At 41.2% G+C, this 18981-nt stretch overlaps 1 protein-coding gene across 4 annotated transcripts in view; it reads right to left on the reverse strand.

The window, feature by feature from the left end:
- The window catches only part of CARMIL1 (capping protein regulator and myosin 1 linker 1), a 262324-nt gene that overhangs the window by 83225 nt on the left and 160118 nt on the right, over window positions 1-18981 (reverse strand). For all 4 annotated transcript variants that reach the window (XM_045005542.1, XM_045005539.1, XM_045005540.1 and 1 more), the window contains 5 exons: window positions 16064-16133; window positions 10121-10202; window positions 8755-8854; window positions 8608-8662; window positions 289-461 (listed from right to left, as the gene is read on the reverse strand). In XM_045005542.1, coding sequence (XP_044861477.1) covers window positions 289-461; window positions 8608-8662; window positions 8755-8854; window positions 10121-10202; window positions 16064-16133 — 480 coding nt within the window. The remainder of the gene's footprint in view (window positions 1-288; window positions 462-8607; window positions 8663-8754; window positions 8855-10120; window positions 10203-16063; window positions 16134-18981) is intronic.

The raw sequence follows: 18981 nt of genomic DNA on the forward strand, positions 1-18981 counted from the left end.
CAAATGATTTACATTAAACTTGAGATAGCCACCTTAAAGGAGAATTTTCAGACTTTTGTGGTTAAAAATTCTCATAAATAAATGTATTTATTTGTAGAGATTTTTGCAGGGAGAAATTACTTTATTTTTATTTTAAATAAAAAGGATGGTGATTGAGAAACTAATAACCCTGCAAAGTGACTTCCCTGACGGTTGCATAAGAGAAAACAGGAGAATGGGAGTGCTGGCAACAGGCATTATAACATTATTAAACATACGATCTTTCTAATGCGAATAAGGTTTTCATACCTGAGCTTGGTGTTTATCTGTAGGGCTTTTGCTAGCATCTTTGCTCCCATGTCTCCCATTCCGTTTCCACTAATATCCACTTTTGTAAGAGAAGTATTGCTGCCCAATGCATTGATAATTATGGTAAGCTCAGTCTTCAGCTTGGAGTCGGCCAGGGATAGTGACTGCAAAGGCTGTGGAGTATATAAACAATGTAAACAACAAATGAGCTGAGAATGCATTCTAGTATACATCAACTAAAAGAGGGTTCTTACGGCTCTCGTACAAGTTAGTGAACCTCTCAACGGGGTGGGGTGGAGGGCAGGGGGGACACTATGTATCAGATTCACCTCTGTGTTTACTGTAGCTATTGTAACACGATACGGTAAACAAACAATGATGTGAGATCCTTGAAATACAATTAGAACTAGTCAAACAATCTGACAACTTTATTCCTGAAGTCCCTGGCTTACGGTACAGACCCGTTTACGCGCGGATGTCGGGAGTCAAGCCGTCCCGACCGCGTGTTAAGAGGGCCATGCTGAAAAAGTGTCCATAATTCACTTAGAAAAAAACATTTTTTTTCTTTCTTATGAAGTCTGTCATTCGCCACAAATGAAGGATTTTGATATTTTCTGCATTTTGCTCCTCCATAAATCTTACAACAGTTCTACAGCACTAAGGGCTTCTGTGGGCAAAATTTTGACCTTTTCAATGACATCCTCGTCGTCGTCATTGTCATTTAGGCCTGCTTTATTAGAATTCTTGCCATTACTTTCACGGTCTGACGTAGCCTCGCAGCCCATTAATATTTCAGGGTATGTGTTTCTGTCTCTTTCTGCCATGCTGTCTCCCCTCCCTCCATTCATGCTGCCTTGTAGAGTGTGTTAACCTTTGAGGGCTCAGCCGAGTGCTAGTTCATCATTGGCAGTAAGGTGTTCCCTGGGAAATATCCTGCCCTCTTCCACCCTCTGACTTCACCACCTCAACCAAGCTTCACAATCATCACTGTGGTGTACAGTATTAAATTGTTTGTTTAGAACTTAGACTGTGTGTAGATATATAAAATATAGTCTTTTGTCTGGTAAGAAAAAATTTCCCGAGAACCTAACCCCCTCTATTTACATTAATTCTTTTAGGGAAATTTGATTCACTTAACATCGTTTTGCTTAAAGTAGCATTTTTCAGGAACATAACTACAACGTTAAATGAGGAGTTACTGTATTTCCCTTTATTCAACAGTCACCACGTTTATAACCCTTCAAAAAGTGAATACCCCTTTTAGAGACCAAAATGCTTGTACAGTACCTACCACTACGTGGCCCAGGCCCCTTGTCACTACTGTATGACAAGTAACAACAAATTATAACCAAAAAGCATGTTGCATTGAGATGTATGTTTACAAAGAGAGAATGTATAAGGATTTGGAGGCATAGGGAGTTTAAAATTAAAGAGCCTAACACTGACATAGCAATGCACTGATAATTATAAATGACAGCTATCAAATAACTGTTAATTCTCTTAGTGCTTCCCTGTTCTATTCCCTTATGCAGTCAGAAAAATATTAGCTTCACATTGGAATGCTACTGGGACTGGATGCACACGTTTAATTGAGGCACTAAGTGCTTCTGTGACACAGTCACAGCAGAAAAAAAGGACACATGAACACACTAATCAGTACAGCAGTACTTGCTTAAGCTACCCCACTGCCACCAAGTAAAACAGAAACGTAAAATGCAGGGGATCATCACTACGTACAACTTTAATTATTCTTAAAAGGAGAAAATTCAACTGTTGTGGAGCTCGTTGTATAGTAAATGGACCATTTCTGAACAGTGATTGATTAGCCCAGCAGTTTTCTTGTCTTGAAAAGTTATTTTCCTTTTAAACTTTGCTTAGGACTTGTAAGCTGCATTTGTTTAATTTTATAATTAGAAAAATAACCTTTGTGAACATAAAAATGCACGCTTGAACTTTTCCCAGTATAAGCCTGGAGACATTTACCTCCCATTAAATGAAATTAATACCATCACAGCATCCTTGGATTACTAAAAAATTGCTAGTCTGGCTAGAATAGTCATAACTCTAGTGATTTAACATATAAATTAGACTTGGTAGTGTTTGAATTATACATTTTTCAGAATAGGGGAAAAATTATTATACATTACAACCATTTTGGAGCCTGACCCTGCACAACGCTGAATGTCTCCTGGAAGGTAATAAGAAGGGCCCTACCAAATTCATGGTCCATTTTGGTGAATTTCGTGGTCATAGGATTTTTTAAAAATCTTAAATGTCACGATTTCAGCTATTTAAATCTGAAATTTCATGTTGTTGTAATTATAGGGGTTCTGACCCAAAAAGGATTTGGTGGGGGAGGGTCACAAGGTTATTGTAGGGGGAGGGGTATGTGGTACTCCTACCCTTACTTCTGCACTGCTGCTGATCGCGGCACTGCCTTCAGAGCTGGGCAGCTGGAGAGTCGTGGCTGCTGGCCGGGAATCCAGCTCTGAAGGCAGAGCCATTGCTAACAGCAGTGCAGATGTAAGATGCCATGGTATGGTATTGCCACCCTTACTTCTGTGCTGCCGCTGGTGGGGTGTTGCCTTCAGAGCTGGATGCCCAGCCAATAGCTGCTGCTCTCCAGGCCACTCTGCTCTGAAGTCAGCACAGAAGTGAGGGTGGCAATACCGCGACCCCCCTAAAATAACCTTGTGACGCCCCTGCAACTCCCTTTTGGGTCAGGAACTCCAATTTGAGAAATGCTGGTCTCCCCCATGAAATCTGTATAGTATAGGGTAAAAGCACACAAAAGACCAGATTTCATGGTCTGTGACGTGTTTTTCATGGGTGTGAATTTGGTAGGGCCCTAGTAATGAGCACTCTCAACTCCAACTGGTCAGACCATGTCATCCTTCTTCACATGTTCCCTTTGTTCCCCTTCTCAACGGCATCAACTTCAAGCTTCTTGTCCTTACTTTCAAAGTCCTACAAAACTCCAACCTTTTTTGAATGGCACTGCCCTCCTTCCACCTCAGTGATGTCAACGTGAATAAACCACTTCTCTACTCTTACTATAACTGTTTCTACGCTTTCTTCCTTGCCAAACTCTCAATGCATAGAATGCCCGCCCTGCGCTGATACACTCGAACATCGCTTTCTCATTTGAATCCCTTCCCCTGAGATAGTGACAAGAAATGAGGCAACCAGGACATTTAAACATCGAGTATAAAAATGCCTTTATTTCTTCATGCTAGCCAATAGCCTTGAGTGAGTAGCTGTGTGACCTTATTTCTGTTACCCTGTCTCTCCACCTGCAGCTACTCCTGACAGTCATGCTAGCCCCACATTGCTTCATGTCTGAAGTTGATTAGTTTGCCAGCTAGCTCTTCATGATGGGGTTCTTGTCTTTTATCTGCATTATGAGCAATCTGATATACTCGAGTGCCATAAAGTAATTAATAATAATAATAATACTTGTGTCTCCCGCTGGCTGAGGAATGAAGCTCATAACCCGAACTGATGCCCTGTGTGGGAATGAGTGATTCCAACAAGGCTTGCAGGAACAAACCCATTCATAATGGCCCACCTCTGAAGCTGAGGCTGCTTCATTTTCACAAGTTGAGAGGGCAGTTATGCTTTCTGGTATTTTATTTTCTTAAACAATTATCAACGTATTCAAATTTTTCAGCATTTAGTTAGGGAGCTCATCAGTTGCTCTGAAGAGCCTGATGTTTACTTAGGCTATGCAGTCAGAACTAGAGCATGTTGGGAATTATTTTTTACAAAACGTCTCACATTGGAAAATGCCAATTCACTGAACAAAACTGTTCACTGGAAAGGGTCGGCTTTGACAAATTTCCTGTTTCGCCTTTTTTTTTTTTTTTTTAAATGCCTTTTTGACATTTCTGAAATGAAAAATTTCAGGTTTTCAGGCTGAAACAACTATTTGTTTAGAAATTTAAGTTAATTTATAGCTTTAAAAAAGGTCAAGAATCAAAACAATTGACCCAATCTCCCCTTTTTTGAAGGTGGGGGGCTGGGGATTTTTGCCTGATGAAAATTTTCAACATTTTTGCCATAATTTGGGATTGGAAATTTTTTCAAAATCCTCACAAGATGGGAGAACTGTTTCCTGCCTACCTCTATTTAAACACTGAAGGGAGAGTTTATAGTCTGAAACAATCCCCTGCAACATAATTCTTCAGCTATTTATACATACGGTATAGCCATGTTACAAATATAGACAGCATGTTATTTACAGTGTGTGATGCATTTAAACTCTTTCATTTTCACACTATTGATAGAGAAGTAGGTGAATTACTAATTGGTTTTTTTGTGTCTCTCCCTGCCACTACTGAATGAGTAATGAGTGAAATGCTTTAAGTGATTTGATATCATGAGTGCAGAAATTCAACCAGGAGTAAACATTACTCTACACAATCCAAAAAAAAAAAAAAAAGAGAGAGAGAGAGATCAGGTGTTAAATATGCATGAGAATGCAATATCTGAATTGAATATTTCTTTTTTTAAAAATCCTATATAAATAGATGTGATTCTGCACAGACCATAAAAACTTTTATTCCCCAGCACCCCCCTATGATTTCAGATGCATATTGGGAGCTTGATATGAAACACATACTTTCTTCTTTCCTGCTGCAGGAAATGGATGCTGAACTGCTACATTAAACATCTTTTAAATTGATCTTATTCAGGGAGGGAATGGGGGAAAAACATTTCTTATAGTAAAGAATGTAATTAGAGACCATATTACATTTGGTACTGCCACACACTTGCTAGGTACACTTGGAAGGTTAATTATCAAATTCAATTTATTTAATCTAAGAATACAAATGCTTTAAAAAACACAAAGGACCCAATCCTGCAAGGTGCCGAGAATCTCCTGTGAAGGGCTGAGCACCCTTCACTGCCACTGACACCAGAACGGAGGGCATTCAGCCCCTCACAGGAGGTTCAATCATCAGTTTGAGTAATGTTTAGCCAGCAGTGCAGCATCCATTTTTCTGCAGCGGGAAGGAACAAAGTATGATAATTATACAGCCTCTGAAATCATACTGCGGTGGTAGGAAATAAAAGTTTTTATAGCCTGCGCAGTACAACATCTATTTATAGATTTTTTAAAAATGTACAATTCATGTATTGTATTCTCATGCATCTTTAACACCTGGCATTTTGTTGTTTTTTTAAAAAATGGTATAGAAAAATGCTAGTGGCTGGTTGCATTTCTACAGTCATTATACCAATCATTTAAAGCATTTCATTCATTATTCATTCAGCAGAGGAGGAAAAAACAACAATTCGTCTCCTGCTTTTCTATCAATGGTATGAAAACAACTGAGCCTTTAAAACACTACACAACTAAGTAACATGCTCTCTATATTTCAACACAGCAATACCTCTGTTTAAAGTATGTATAAATATCTGAAGAATTATTTTGCAAGGGGTTCTTTCAGATTATAAACTCTCCTCTCAGTGTTCTTAACACCAGGAACTACAAAACAGCAGATACTTAACTAATGGTTGAAAAAGATTAACAGTTATGATTAAGAAAAATAAAAAGAGCTGAAAATGAGAGGATCATTTTACAATATTGGTAAGTGTGTGAAAGTGAAGATGCCTCCATTTCAGAAGTACCTCAGCATGGACGGAGAGTCATTCTTAGAGTCTATCTGAAACAACACATTCACACACAGGACAACAGAGTTTGGGTTTATGAGCTAGATCCTTCAGATGCTAGAAGACATTTTTATTATTGTTTTTGGCACCCATGAATATACCAGGCACCTCATAATGCAGATTAATAATAAGATCCCTGTCCTGAGAAATTTACAAAAATGATGCAAAGAGAGAGATAATAAAACAGTAGGGCGGGATTGGGGGGAGTAGACACAGGATTACAGAAATAAGATCATATGGTTCTGCAGTGAAGATTAGTGCACAGCACAAAGAAGAGGTGGCATTTTTTCAAATGTCTAAAAAAATGACTTCATTGGCTCATTTCCTTTGTCACTGGAAAAGGGTGTTTGAAGGCAGGAAGTGACTTAAGCAGAGCCGTCCCTTGGGTACAGCGAATCGTGCGACTACTCTGGACCCTGCGCTTTAGGGCCTCCTCCCCGGGCCAGTGTGATTGGCTGGCAGCTGAGACCCCGGACGCGCAGGGCAGCACCCAAGACCCTGGGCATGCGGGGTAGGGAGCCCAGGGGTGTTGCAGCATCCGTAGTTCCCACACCTATGGCGGGGGCTGATTTGTCCCAGGCTCCGCATCCCGCTAGGGACTGCTCTGGACTTAAGAGAGGGTGAGGGCATGTTGTGTAGCAGTTCAGGAGAGACATGGAAGAAAGCCTGAAGATGGCTGTCAGATGAAGTCAGATAAGTAGGAAGGGGAGGAGCAGTTATACAGGGCCTTAAAAATGAGGACAAGGATCTTGGAGTTGATGCTGAGGAGGAGAGTGAGTCAGCACAGGGATTCAAGAAGTGTTATGCCTGGTCTACACTGGGGGGTGGGGTGGGATCAATCTAAGTTATGCAACTTCAGCTACGTGAATACATGCAGACTACATGCAATAAATCGACTCCCGCTGGATCGATTGCTGCCTGCCGATCTGGCGGGTAGTGTAGACATACCCTTAGTCTCTGCATCATGCATGAAATGGAGAATACAGTACAGGAGCCAGGGTAGGCAGAGAGGAGAAGGCTATAACAATCAAGGCAGGAGATGATGAGGGCTAGAATGAGAGTTTCAGTCGTGTGATCAGATAATATGGCCAGAAGAGCCACATAATTAGACCAGATGGACATAACAAAGACCTTAGATTTGGACACCATGTAGATGTGCACAGTGAGGGGGAAAAAAAGCGTTGAAGATGAACCCCAGGTTATGGGCCTCAGTGACAGGGAAGATGGTGTTATGCTCACCTGCAACAGAGAATGGGGGAGTGGATATGGTTTCAGAGGAAAGATCATGAGTTTATTTTTGGCCATGTTAAGTGTGAGCTGATGGCAAATATCTGGAAAGAGATGTTAGAAATAGAGGATGAGCCACAGGGTTAGAGGGAGGGAGGCGGGGTGGGAATGGAGAAGTAAATTTGTATAGATATGGGCAGTGGAAGCAGCGTGAAGAGATTCAATTACCCACAGTAAGGGAGAGGAGGCGGGGGCCTAGGACAGAACCCTGTGTTACCCATATGAATAGAGGGAGTGGGAGGAGCAGCTGAGAGGTCAAGAAGGATGAGGATGGAGTAGAGGGTCCTAAGATCTGGCCGGGAAATAATCAGTCATTAGAAACCTTGGCAAAAAAGCAGTTTCAGTGGAGTGGAGAAGACAGATGCCAGATTGGAGTAGTCCAAAAGGAGACGAAATAGAAATGGGAATAAAGGAGGTGGGCCAGTACCTGGAGTCAAGAATCAGTTATTTTTGGAGGATGGAGAAAGCAGAGCATACCTGTAATCTGAGGGTGACAGAGAAGAGAAGGGACTGAAGGTGATAAACATGCTACAAAAACCTATATGGAGCAGAGCAGAGAGAGGTCAGCATCCCCAAGAAACCCCTTCTGGCCAACCCAGGTACAACTGCGTACGGCAACAGGGGAGCACAGTCCAGCCAACAAAGGTTGCTTTGGAATTGGGGGAAGGGTTGGAAAGGAACACTGTAGGACAGGATGCCAATGGAGCACTCAATGCAAAGACACATTAAAATTACCCACCGAAGTACTGTACTGAGAGAATGGTGTTTCCCAACAATGTGAAGAATAATAAAAACTATAAAGAAAAAGCTTGCTTTAATTTCTTCTAGTTTTCTTCAATGAAAGAGATTTTGGTGGGCAGATGCAGCAATTCTGTTTGCTATTGAGCAAAAATGTCATCATCAAGAACAGTATGAGGAAATACCCATTCTGTATTCTGCAAGTGTTACCCCTCCCCATCCCGTCCCCCAAAAAAGCCCTAGGGTTTCAATCATCTATTGAGAAATGAAAATGTCTAAAATCTGTGCCGATAGGACTGTGTGACAAAGAAAACTAGGTTAAGAACTTCAAACATTTTGGAATAAATTATTCTTCCAATGTGCATTTCCTATTACTGTATAAAGAGAGTTTTGAGCATGCACTATGTGAAAAACAGATCTCCCTTTAGTTATATGTAATCCCAATTACAATTTAAAGCTAATTTCTTATTTAACAAAACAAATATCAGAACTAACAATGTTTTTTTATAACGTCAAAGTAACAGGCAGCACATAAATTCACAGTAGTAAACCAGGGGTAAACTGCAAGGATGATGCTACATAAATATGCATTATTACAGTAAGGTAAAAGGTACTCACTGAATCCTCATCTTGAATCATCTGTACTAAATTATCAAGTACAGGAGTAAGATTTCTGCAGGGCAAAAAGTGATGGAGACAATTAAATCAGCAGCTTTTTGCTATCAATTTTGCTAGTATTTATAAAAAAAATTATAAAAACCTTACTTGGATTTCATGTTGTTAAAGTTTTTGCCTAACGCCAAGTGTTTTATTGATCGATTTTTACTAAGCCAGATTACAAGTGTCGAGAGATCAGATTCTAGGCCTGTGAGGAATCAGATTAAATGCAGAATTACAAACACACTCCATTTGCTAGACGGGGTTGAATCAACAAACCCACATTCATGTGAATGACTTTACACCAACACGCCAATTTAAATGACTCTGGGACACTTATTTTAAATTCTTTTATTTTTAAATCTTTTGGTCTCCTTTCATTTTCCATCGTTCCACAAGGCAACCCTATTATTTGTGATCAAACCATTTAAAAGCTCTCTGCTAATCAGCAACTGCATACACAGCAGAAAAAGAGGACGAGGATTTAATCCCTAAACCTCAGTCCACCAGGGAAGACGAGGACAAACATTCTTCTCTTTGTTAAGCAATGGAGGTCTTTTCTGTTCCTTGGCTTTGAGAATTAGAGGAACATGCTACATTGCCAGCCTCAACAGTTATATGTACCAACGTGCTCTTGCAGCCTCCAGATACAAAGAGGCTAATATAAGAAGCTTGTGAATAAACCAGGGGTCGGCAACCTCTGGCAAGCGGCTCGCCAGGGTAAGCACCCTGGCGGGCCGGGCCAGTTTGTTTACCTGCAGTGTCGGCAGGTTCGGCGGACCGCGGCTCCCACTGGCCGCAGTTCACTGTACCAGACCAAAGCTTCCCACTGCCCCCATTGGCTAAAACAGGCTGCATTTCATCAGGGCCGCCCAGAGGATTCAGGGGGTCTGGGGTCTTCAACGGCAGGGGGCCCCCGCTTCGGCGGTAATTTGGCGGCGGGGGGTCCTTCCGCTCCGGGACCCGCCGCCGAAGTGCCCCGAAGACCCGCGAAGGGGGGCCTCCGCCGCTGAATTGCTGCCGAAGCCCCCGCGAGAGTTTTCCGGGGCCCCCGGAGTGAGTGAAGGACCCTACTCCAGGGGCCCCAAAAAACTCTCGTGGGCGCCCCTGCGGGGCCCGGGGCAAATTGCCCCACTTGCCCACCCCCTCTGGGTGGCCCTGCATTTCATTCTGTTCTTGGGTGAGAAAATGAATATGCTGCAGTCTGCCTACGATATTGATAAAGGTAACGTTTCAGCTGATGAAACTTACTAGGCACTGGATAACTTTCAGATTCAGCTATCATAAGCTTAAACAAAGCCCAGGACTCACTTTGATGCCATTGTTAATAAAACCTGTTGCGATATTGAAAAAACCCACACAAAGCCCTACGGTACATAAACATTATTACATCATGGGATAAAATGATTTAAATCACCTTTCTTAATCAGCTTGAGGAAATGCATTATCTTTCACCCCTTTTACATGTACTTACCATTGTCTGAAATGTCTAGGCTGGTGATATTGTGTATTTCTGCTATGCACCCTTCCAGAACTTGTGCACCTCCAGATCTCAACTAGAGAAAGACAAAACATCTGCAACTAATTAAGGTATTTTGATAACACAGAAAATAGCAACAGGAGTTTTGTAAATATAAAATGGTACCACACAGAGCAAAAATAGCAGCAACATTATAACTTGTTGACATTAATGCTACAGCCTACACAGAAATCATCTCTACGCTAATCTCTCGTGATATGCATATAATAAAAGAGTAAAATTATCTCTTTTTTTCTGGTAAAATGTATTGGACAGAAGCTTAACCAGGGATGGGTTTTAATGGTACTGACAAACCCCCTTTCATCCTTCAAGCTGGCAGAAACTGCGGGGTTTTGCTGCTTGCCTTATTGTGAAGATGTTTGAGTGCTTTTAAGTTCCTAGTGGGAAGAATGGATATCAATCAACGTCAAAGCCAAAGATATTATGCATTCCTTTCCATCCTCGAATTCCAGAGACAAAGTTTTACAGAAAGAGCCTTCTGCTACCTCTAAGTACCAAAGCAAGGTGCTCTGTGCAGCAGAGAGAAGGGAGTTGGTGATAAGGAGCAACAAGTCAAGGATCAACAGGGGTTTGGTGTTTTTGACCAATCATGACTTTTTAAAAAAACTTTATAACAGCTGTAATATGTAATACAATCATAACAGCTAGGATTAGAAGATGAGCTTTTCCTTCAAAATGGAGATGAGGAAAAACATTAAGACAGAAAGGATTACTTGTGTGGTTTAGAGTACTGTATTATTAATCTAAATTATTGCAGCATATTAAAATACAGTTTCAAGATTCAGTGAAATGTCTGAAAAAGGCTTCAAAGGGAAATACAATATCAGGGATACAAATTATTAAAACCACAGACTTTAAAAGGTTATTAACTCTTGACCATTTCTATGAATTGCATATTCAAGTAATGTTTTCAGGGAAGGAAAAACCTTTTCATATTTCTTATTAACGCAAAACAATCACATCTTCCCTACATAAACATCACCCAGAGTGGGACCACTAAAAAAAAAAAAAAAAAAAAAAAGACAGCAATGATACAGTATTTCATATTTTCAAAACATTTTCCACTCCAAACTATTTTCTGGTTTTCATGAAACCAAAAGACAGGATTTATAAGCATAAAGCTGCCATTTCACCCTTTTTGGGGGGGAGGGAAGAAACAGTGTCACTGTTATATTGCTATACATAAAAAGGGACAACATTTCACCTCATTTGTAGATTTGACCAAATATCCTGAATCAAGTCGGCAGATTTTTGTGAATATTCTCTAAGCAAAAATGTCCTTTAACCCAGCTCTAATCCAGATTCACTAATATTTTGCAGCAATATTTTTCAGTTCTAGCAATTTTTAAGAAAGGTTGTAGCTTTCTCGTCGGTGGACAAAGAGCTTAATGCCCCAATTTGGACTTTTATTACAGTGATTGGCCCAAGCTAAAATATTAGATATAAAATATGCCTAAACCAAGAAGGATATTTTGTGCCCAGCCCCTCTTTTTTTAAATGGACTGAAAGAAAACCCCGGATCCAAACCCTCTTGGAAATGGAAGAGTTCAAAAATCTAAATCTGGATCAAAATTTGTGCAGCTTTACTCCATCTCTAATTTACTAATAGCATTTGTAACACTTGCAGTATGCGTGCCAGAATCATTCCACTTCACTTTGGAATTTGCTCATTGACTCGCACCCTACTAGACAACCCTTTTACACAAGCTGCCACGTTAATTATTGTTAAGCCAGTGGAACTGGCAGATTATACTGACTCAGCCTTTATTTAATTTGTCTTTTTAAAAATATGGACATTTTAGTGGCGTATGATAAATTTGGCTTTGCTCGGACTTGAACTCGTGTTAAATAAAGAAGATAAAGTACAACTTTAACAAACATTTCTCCGAGTACACTTTTTATTGGCTACATTTCAACAGACTGTCAGTTTCTATACTCACAGAATTCCTTTTTGGATTCAAAAAGTCTTATCAGATTCTGTATCAATCAATAATATGGTACAATTTCTCTGCACCAAAATTACATCCAAAATAGGGCTTAAATGCTAATTCTGTGCATGCTTCAAATACACACAGGAACAATTTTTGAAGGGCAGCTTTTAAGTTTGAATCCACAATTTTATACATCTCTACCCCAATATAATGCAACCCGATATAACACGAATTTGGCTATAACGCGGTAAAGCAGTGCTCCGGGGCAGGGGGGGCTGCGCACTCCGATGGATCAAAGCAAGTTCAATATAACACGGTTTCACCTATAACACGGTAAGATTTTTTGGCTCCCGAGGACAGCATTATATCAGGGTAGAGGTGTATTTGCAATCTTTAGGGGACACAAATATGAGAATATTGATGTCTACTTAATGTAAGTGTAAAGAAACATTTGATCCCAAAAGTCGCAGAGTCTCAAAATTATATTATTCGCTCCCACAAAAGACAGGTATACAAAAATAGAGATTAGATTTACAGTTCTATGTAAACTTGACCCATGACAGGATATAAAAACCCACATCCTGTGTCCATACTTCTGAGATGACAAATACCAGTACATCACATATTAAGAACCAGCTCTTCAGCAATTAAAAAGCAGAAAGCACAGCAGCAGCTATAATGTACCAGTATGCAGTGAGTGAAAACAAAGCTGCTTACTGATTCAACGGTTAATATGCTGAAGGTAAGGCATGGAGGGTACTTACACAGTGACCAAGCTAAGGGAAGCAGAAGGGAAAAGAGTGAAATATATCAGTGCTGAGCAGGTAAAAATAAAACTGCAGTTTTCATAATAAAATTAGCAATATAAAACAATCAAGCTCTGGATTGGAGTTAGTACACCAGAAATTAGATGTACAGGCAAATAAAAAGAGAAAGGAGAGGAAAGGAGAAATTTATCTTTCCATGCAGAATTAAGGCCCCTGGCCCTGCAGCCTGGATACAACTTTGCATGAGCAGGGAGAGGGAAGGACAAAGGTGGAAGCATCAGGGCTTCCTGCCTCTTATTGTAAACCCTCTCGGGAGCGGGAGTTGGGAGAGAGGAGGAAAACTGGCTCACAGGCTTTATTGCTGGGCAAAGGTTGAGCTGATTTCACCCAGAGCGAATCAGTGGTCTAACCAGGCCAGGGTGAGCCAGTCCCAGCTCCGGTTACGATGCTTCCTACCCTACATTATGGATGAGATTGTTGCAAGCATAACTTTTTTTAAAAAGCGCAAGAGGATGGATGAGGTTTAGTCATGGGGAGACAAGTCAGGGCAAGGGAGTATGGAGAAATGTCAGTTGACGGACTGGCTCGATTTTCTCTTTTACAGCTGTTTTATGTTCAGTTTGTCTTGAGGGAGGTAATCCTTCAAACTAAGCTAAGCAGGAAGCCTATTTAAGCCACCAAAAGGCAGACAAGAACATCTTCTCCTGACTGTCGCATTACTCCTGGTATATTCTTCCTCCAGTGGGGCAGGAACCACAGCACCAGAACAGGCGTGGGCAGTTTAATTAAGAAAGACATGGGTGAGAAAGGGGCTGACCTCTCTGCACAAGATGTGGAAGAGGGCTCACAAGGTGACAGGTATATGCCATGATCACACTTGGCTCAGTGTCTAACATAGCACGGCCCCCAACTGAGGGGCTTCCCTCAACCCCCAGGACCTGGTGGTTTAGCTTTCTCCTCTACTGACTGCAGAAACTGTCTAATTCAATAAACTGCCTCCATTAATGCCAGTCCTTAAAGCCATGCCTGAATCTTCCTTCCTGTGAACTCCAGGCAATTATGTATGTAATTTACAATCACAAAAGTCAACTGCTCTTCAAAAAAAACCAGGACTCCATATTTTAAAAAATGGACTTCAAAACTATATCTCCCATTCCTTCCTCCCTCCCTCTTCCTGACTTGAAAGCTATCTTATTTGCAATTTACACACTACTGCTCTTTAAAAGAAAATGGTTTCAAAAGAATACAATAGATCAAAGCAAAGTACTAAATGCATTCAAAAATAAGTTGAGTTTACCTCATCAAGGAAGCTCCTAATGTAATTCCCACTCTTTACTGTGTTCATCAAGTTGAGCTCTCTCCTATGTAGACGGGAAGAGCCAGATTTGACAGGCCCAGAATTTAAGCTATGTCAAAAATATTTTTTTATTTAAATCTTGAAAAAAATCCACCAGTTCTCACCAAATGAGAGCTGCCAACTTCTCTTTTAGGAGACCCACCAAAACCAGACTCTGGGTTATCTGATTATTGGATGTGCGGGTAGTGAGCTGAACCTCTGCTCTGTCAGTGTGCTTCTCTCCAGAAGCACTTCAGAGAGCAGGATTTTTGTATATTTCAGTGCTCTGACTGCTCACAAAAAATCAATCAGACAGATGGGGACCATGCAATGTGAATAGGCATGTCATGTGAAAACAAACCAAAACAGCTCATGAGGTCTTGTTTTCAGGTCAACTAGCCTCAACTTTTCTCATCCTCTTTTCTCAACAAATCTCCACTAATTAATTCCCTTTCTTCATACTGGCTCCCAAGCATAGGCATAGTTTGACTTCTATATTTGTGGGGGCAGCTCCAGTCAGCCCAACAGGACTACATATTAGACGAGGGAGGGAGGGGCAAATTCTATGCCTGCCCGAGGCTTGCAGTTTGGGAAGGCAATGTCCCCTGTACCTCCCCACAAACTACGCCCATGCTACCAAGACACTATGCATCTGGTCCAGAGGTGCAGATATACAGCTTAGTTTGAAACTGACACAAACAGCACTCCATACATACCACTATGGATGCCCCTCCGCTAGGACATTCAAGTCACCTTTATAAAAAACTGTGGGCCCTTCCTCTGGGTTTTTCACTGCTAAGCTTAGGAGGACCAAACTACTCTTTTGTTCTCATATTTGTTTGCAAAGCCCACACAGTTGTGAGTGAGTGACTCTCCTCCTTTCCCCAACTTCTTCAGTGATCTTTATCCTATGCAGCACTCATGGGAACCTTCCAGTGAATGCAACTGGGTCTTGATCCTGAGCCATGCTAAGTAGTTCTAGGAGTGAGGGATGGAAGGAGGGATAGCTCAGTGGTTTGAGCATTGGCCTGCTAAACCTAGGGTTGTGAGTTCAATTCTTGAGGAGGCCACTTAGGGATCTGGGGCAAAAATTGGTCCTGCTAGTGAAGGCAGGGGGCTGGACTCGATGACCTTTCGAGGTCCCTTCCAGTTCTAGGAGATTGGTATATCTCCAATTATTACCTATTACCTATGAGATAGAGTGCTCAGTGCCTCAAAAGAGTGCTTGGCACACAGCAAGCTCCAGCCTGCAGAAAGGGCAGAGAACTGAAGCAAAGTAGTGAACTCTAGCTTAAAACTTCCAATGGATTATTAGAAACAAGGGTGCTTTTTTAAATTTATTTATTGTGGAAAAATTCAAAGAACATTTGGACCATGCCTCAAAGCGAAAGAGATGTTTAAACAATCTCTTACCAGAGGTTCCAATTGGGACTAGAAAACCAGAGTTTTCTAAGAGTGAATCTGGGAAGTCTCAAAGAGAAATTGGGGCGAAGAGAGTCAGACTGCAGAAAGAGCTTCAAGATATGCAGCTTGCTCCCGCCCATTCAGCTCAGGCTGCCTGGGGTTTAGAAAAGCCCACCTCACATTACAATACAACTCCATTTTACAGAGGCTGCCATGCCTCCAACAATGCAGTGCTCTGCGTCGTCAAGAAAAATCTTTGCAACGAGCATTACCAGACAAGCCTACTATCGGTTACTACTAATAGTTTTACTCCTATTTGGTTGACATAATATATAGAGAGCAGCTCATTTTTATAAAAAGAATGGATCATTTCTATATCTTTTAACTACAAAAGAGGAGCAAATGGTTCCATGTATCTGAGGAAAAGAGTAATTCTTACCTCACAGCTACTGAGATCTAAAGACACCTCTTTCAGGTTCAGATTACAAGCCAAGCCTAATAAGAGTGCTCTGAAAAAGATCAAGATTAGAAGCATTATAAAACCCCAAATTCACAGCAAAACCCAAGCAGTAACAACTCCAATAATTCAAAGAGCCATATCAAAACAAAACACAGCAATTATGTTACTCTTAAATGGCAATGACAGTTTAACTCATTACGTTACCGTTAGAGCCCTGCAGCAAATTCAGAAGGGAGGTAATGCAAATAAATACACAGTAAAACAAATTGTGCATCAGCGTTTAATTGTGTTCATCACATACAAATTTCCTGCATTTTCATCAGAAGAACATTAATGATTACAACATTAGAGAGCTATCATGGCAGGACAGTACAAACTATTTCCCAAAACTTTCAGGAAAAAAATTGTGGGTTTTTTTGTTTTTTTTAAAGTGTATGGTGCACTGGAATTATGCTGCAATTAACCTTAGAGCAGATAAACAGTATTTTCCCTTTGAACTTAGTATTTAGTTTTTAAAGTTAAACGTCAATTACTTGAAAATCTACATTTTCACTTGGCAAAGGTACACCGCATTATAGAGTATTACTTTCATCACATAAACATAGCCATTGTCAGGGCATGCCAGTCATTGCCTTGGGAGCCCCCACTCACCTGTATTATCACCTTAGCGCATGATGCCATTGTCAATTCACAACATGGCACAGACCAGGTGACATCACAGACTAAAGGCATGTGAATGAAATGACCTTCAGATTACCCACATATATGCCACTAATGCTGCAGCTCCTTTTCGCAGTTTGAACAAGCAACTGCTAGTCAGCTGTTTCTACAAAAACGTCACCCATTCTGTTCCCCCTGAAGTATGGCATTTCAAAGAAGTGTCAACATATGGACAATTCTCAGTTTATCCATGCTGAGAATTTCAAAGCGCTATTCCAAACAACATGCGTACACATTACCTTTAAATTGCATGATACATAGAAGCAGGACTCCAAATTGGAGGGGAAGGGGGAAGTTATAGAACTGAAATCCTCCAGGGTGGTCTCAAATCCATCCTTAATATAGCTCCACTGTTAACAGAATTGCACCAGGGATGAAATTGGCCCATGTAATGCGACTGTTTGTATTGGGACCTTAGTACCAGCAAGTATGTAAGTATGTGTGCTTCTGAGAGCACCTCAGACAACTACTAGTGGCTTTGTATGGAGGAGGCTGATGTTAATCAGTTATTCAACAGAAAAATGGAATAACTTTTTTGCCTGCCCTTCATTTCAGTCAGGGTCCAACTAACAGAATCTGAAGTATCAGTGAGAGACAAAACAATCCTGTTCTGCTGAGCCATGTGCCTCAAAGAGACCAGGTGCACTGCAGACAATGTGTAACGCCTGGCGTGCTGAGTACGAAAGCAACAGAGAATCAAAATTTTCATGCCGGAGCCCAGACAATCCTTTATGTAAACCTTTATATCTGCCCCTCGATGTGAGGGGCAGATTCAATCCTCTTCTATTGATTAATTCATTTATTTTCATTTTAACAACCGAGAAAGTAACTTTGAAAAATTGCTGCTGTATCAACTCAGCAACAGCTTCCTAAAGCTTCTGTTTTCTGTCAAAGCTCCCTCTCCATAAAATCCTCTCTGAAACATGCAGTTACATGATAGAGTGAAGGTCTGACTGAGACACCTCCTAAATATTTTTAGATCACATACCATTAAAGTGCAGGTCTACTCTAAAAAGCTACTATGTAGACATGGCATACTGCCAGCGCTGTAAACACCCCCTAAGATCTTAGAATCAGCGTCAATTCTTTTCTTCTCATAAATTATCAGCAGTAATAAAAGACACTGCAGGCCAAATGTTGTCCTCATTACACCTTTGCAACCCCACTGTGTTCTAATTATGCCCTCACTAACACCTGTGCAACCACTCTCTTCAATGGAAATGCACAGGCAAAACTGAATGGCGCACTGGAAAGCTGCCAGAGTTCATGTTCCAGGATCTTCAGCTCTGCAGCAGAGAGCCTGCCAGCCCCCAGAGTTCTGGCTGGAGCATGAGTTCTCCAAGCTGCTAGACTCCCAGCTCCATGGCAGTGCTGCCAGGATTTCTGCTGCAGAGTGGGGAGCCTAGAATTCTGAAAGCCCAGGCTCCAGCTTGAGCTCCAGGGCACATCAGGGCTGCCAGGCACCCTGCTGTGGAGCTGGGAGCATGGAAGTCCTGGCACAGGCTACGGCTCCGGGGCAGTCCAGTTTGCCAAGTAGCCTGGAAGACCATAGCAGGGCTGCCCGAAGCTGCAGACCCTGGGAGTCCAGGCAGTTGCTAAGACCATTGCTATTTAGCAGCAGTGAAACCGTCAAGAAGGTCAATTTAACATACTGCATTTTGGGATCACCATGTTTCAGTGTTTCTGAAACTAAATTTTTAGGCAGGGTGGGGAGGGGAGGTTTCCTTGTTTATGGTAAGTTTAATTAACATTTGGTTTCATTCCAATTATAAACTAAAGCAAATTCTGACATACTGAAACTTCAAGCAAACTAAGAACCCTGAATGAAACTGTTACATCCAGCTCTAGTAAACGTATGTTCAATCACTAAAGCGAGCAGATATAATTGAATACGTGCAAGCAGCAGATGTATTGTTTAACGTGGCATCATTTTCACAGCAACTTTTCAGAGACTATAGTCTAGCAGTACAACAGTCAGGACTTTAAGGCTCTATTTCAAGTTCTTCCACTGGCTTGCTGTTTGACCTTGGGCAAGTCACTTAACTTTTGTGCGCCTTAGTTTCACATTGTAAAAAGGGAATTTTTCCCTCCTTCTCAGAGCTGTTGCAAGGTCTATGTGTGCAAAGCGATTAGACATACACAAATGAAAGATGATAAAGAAATATTATTGGTATTGT

The sequence above is a fragment of the Mauremys mutica genome, chromosome 2, assembly GCF_020497125.1.
Source record: "Mauremys mutica isolate MM-2020 ecotype Southern chromosome 2, ASM2049712v1, whole genome shotgun sequence".
Lineage (NCBI taxonomy): Eukaryota > Metazoa > Chordata > Testudines > Geoemydidae > Mauremys > Mauremys mutica.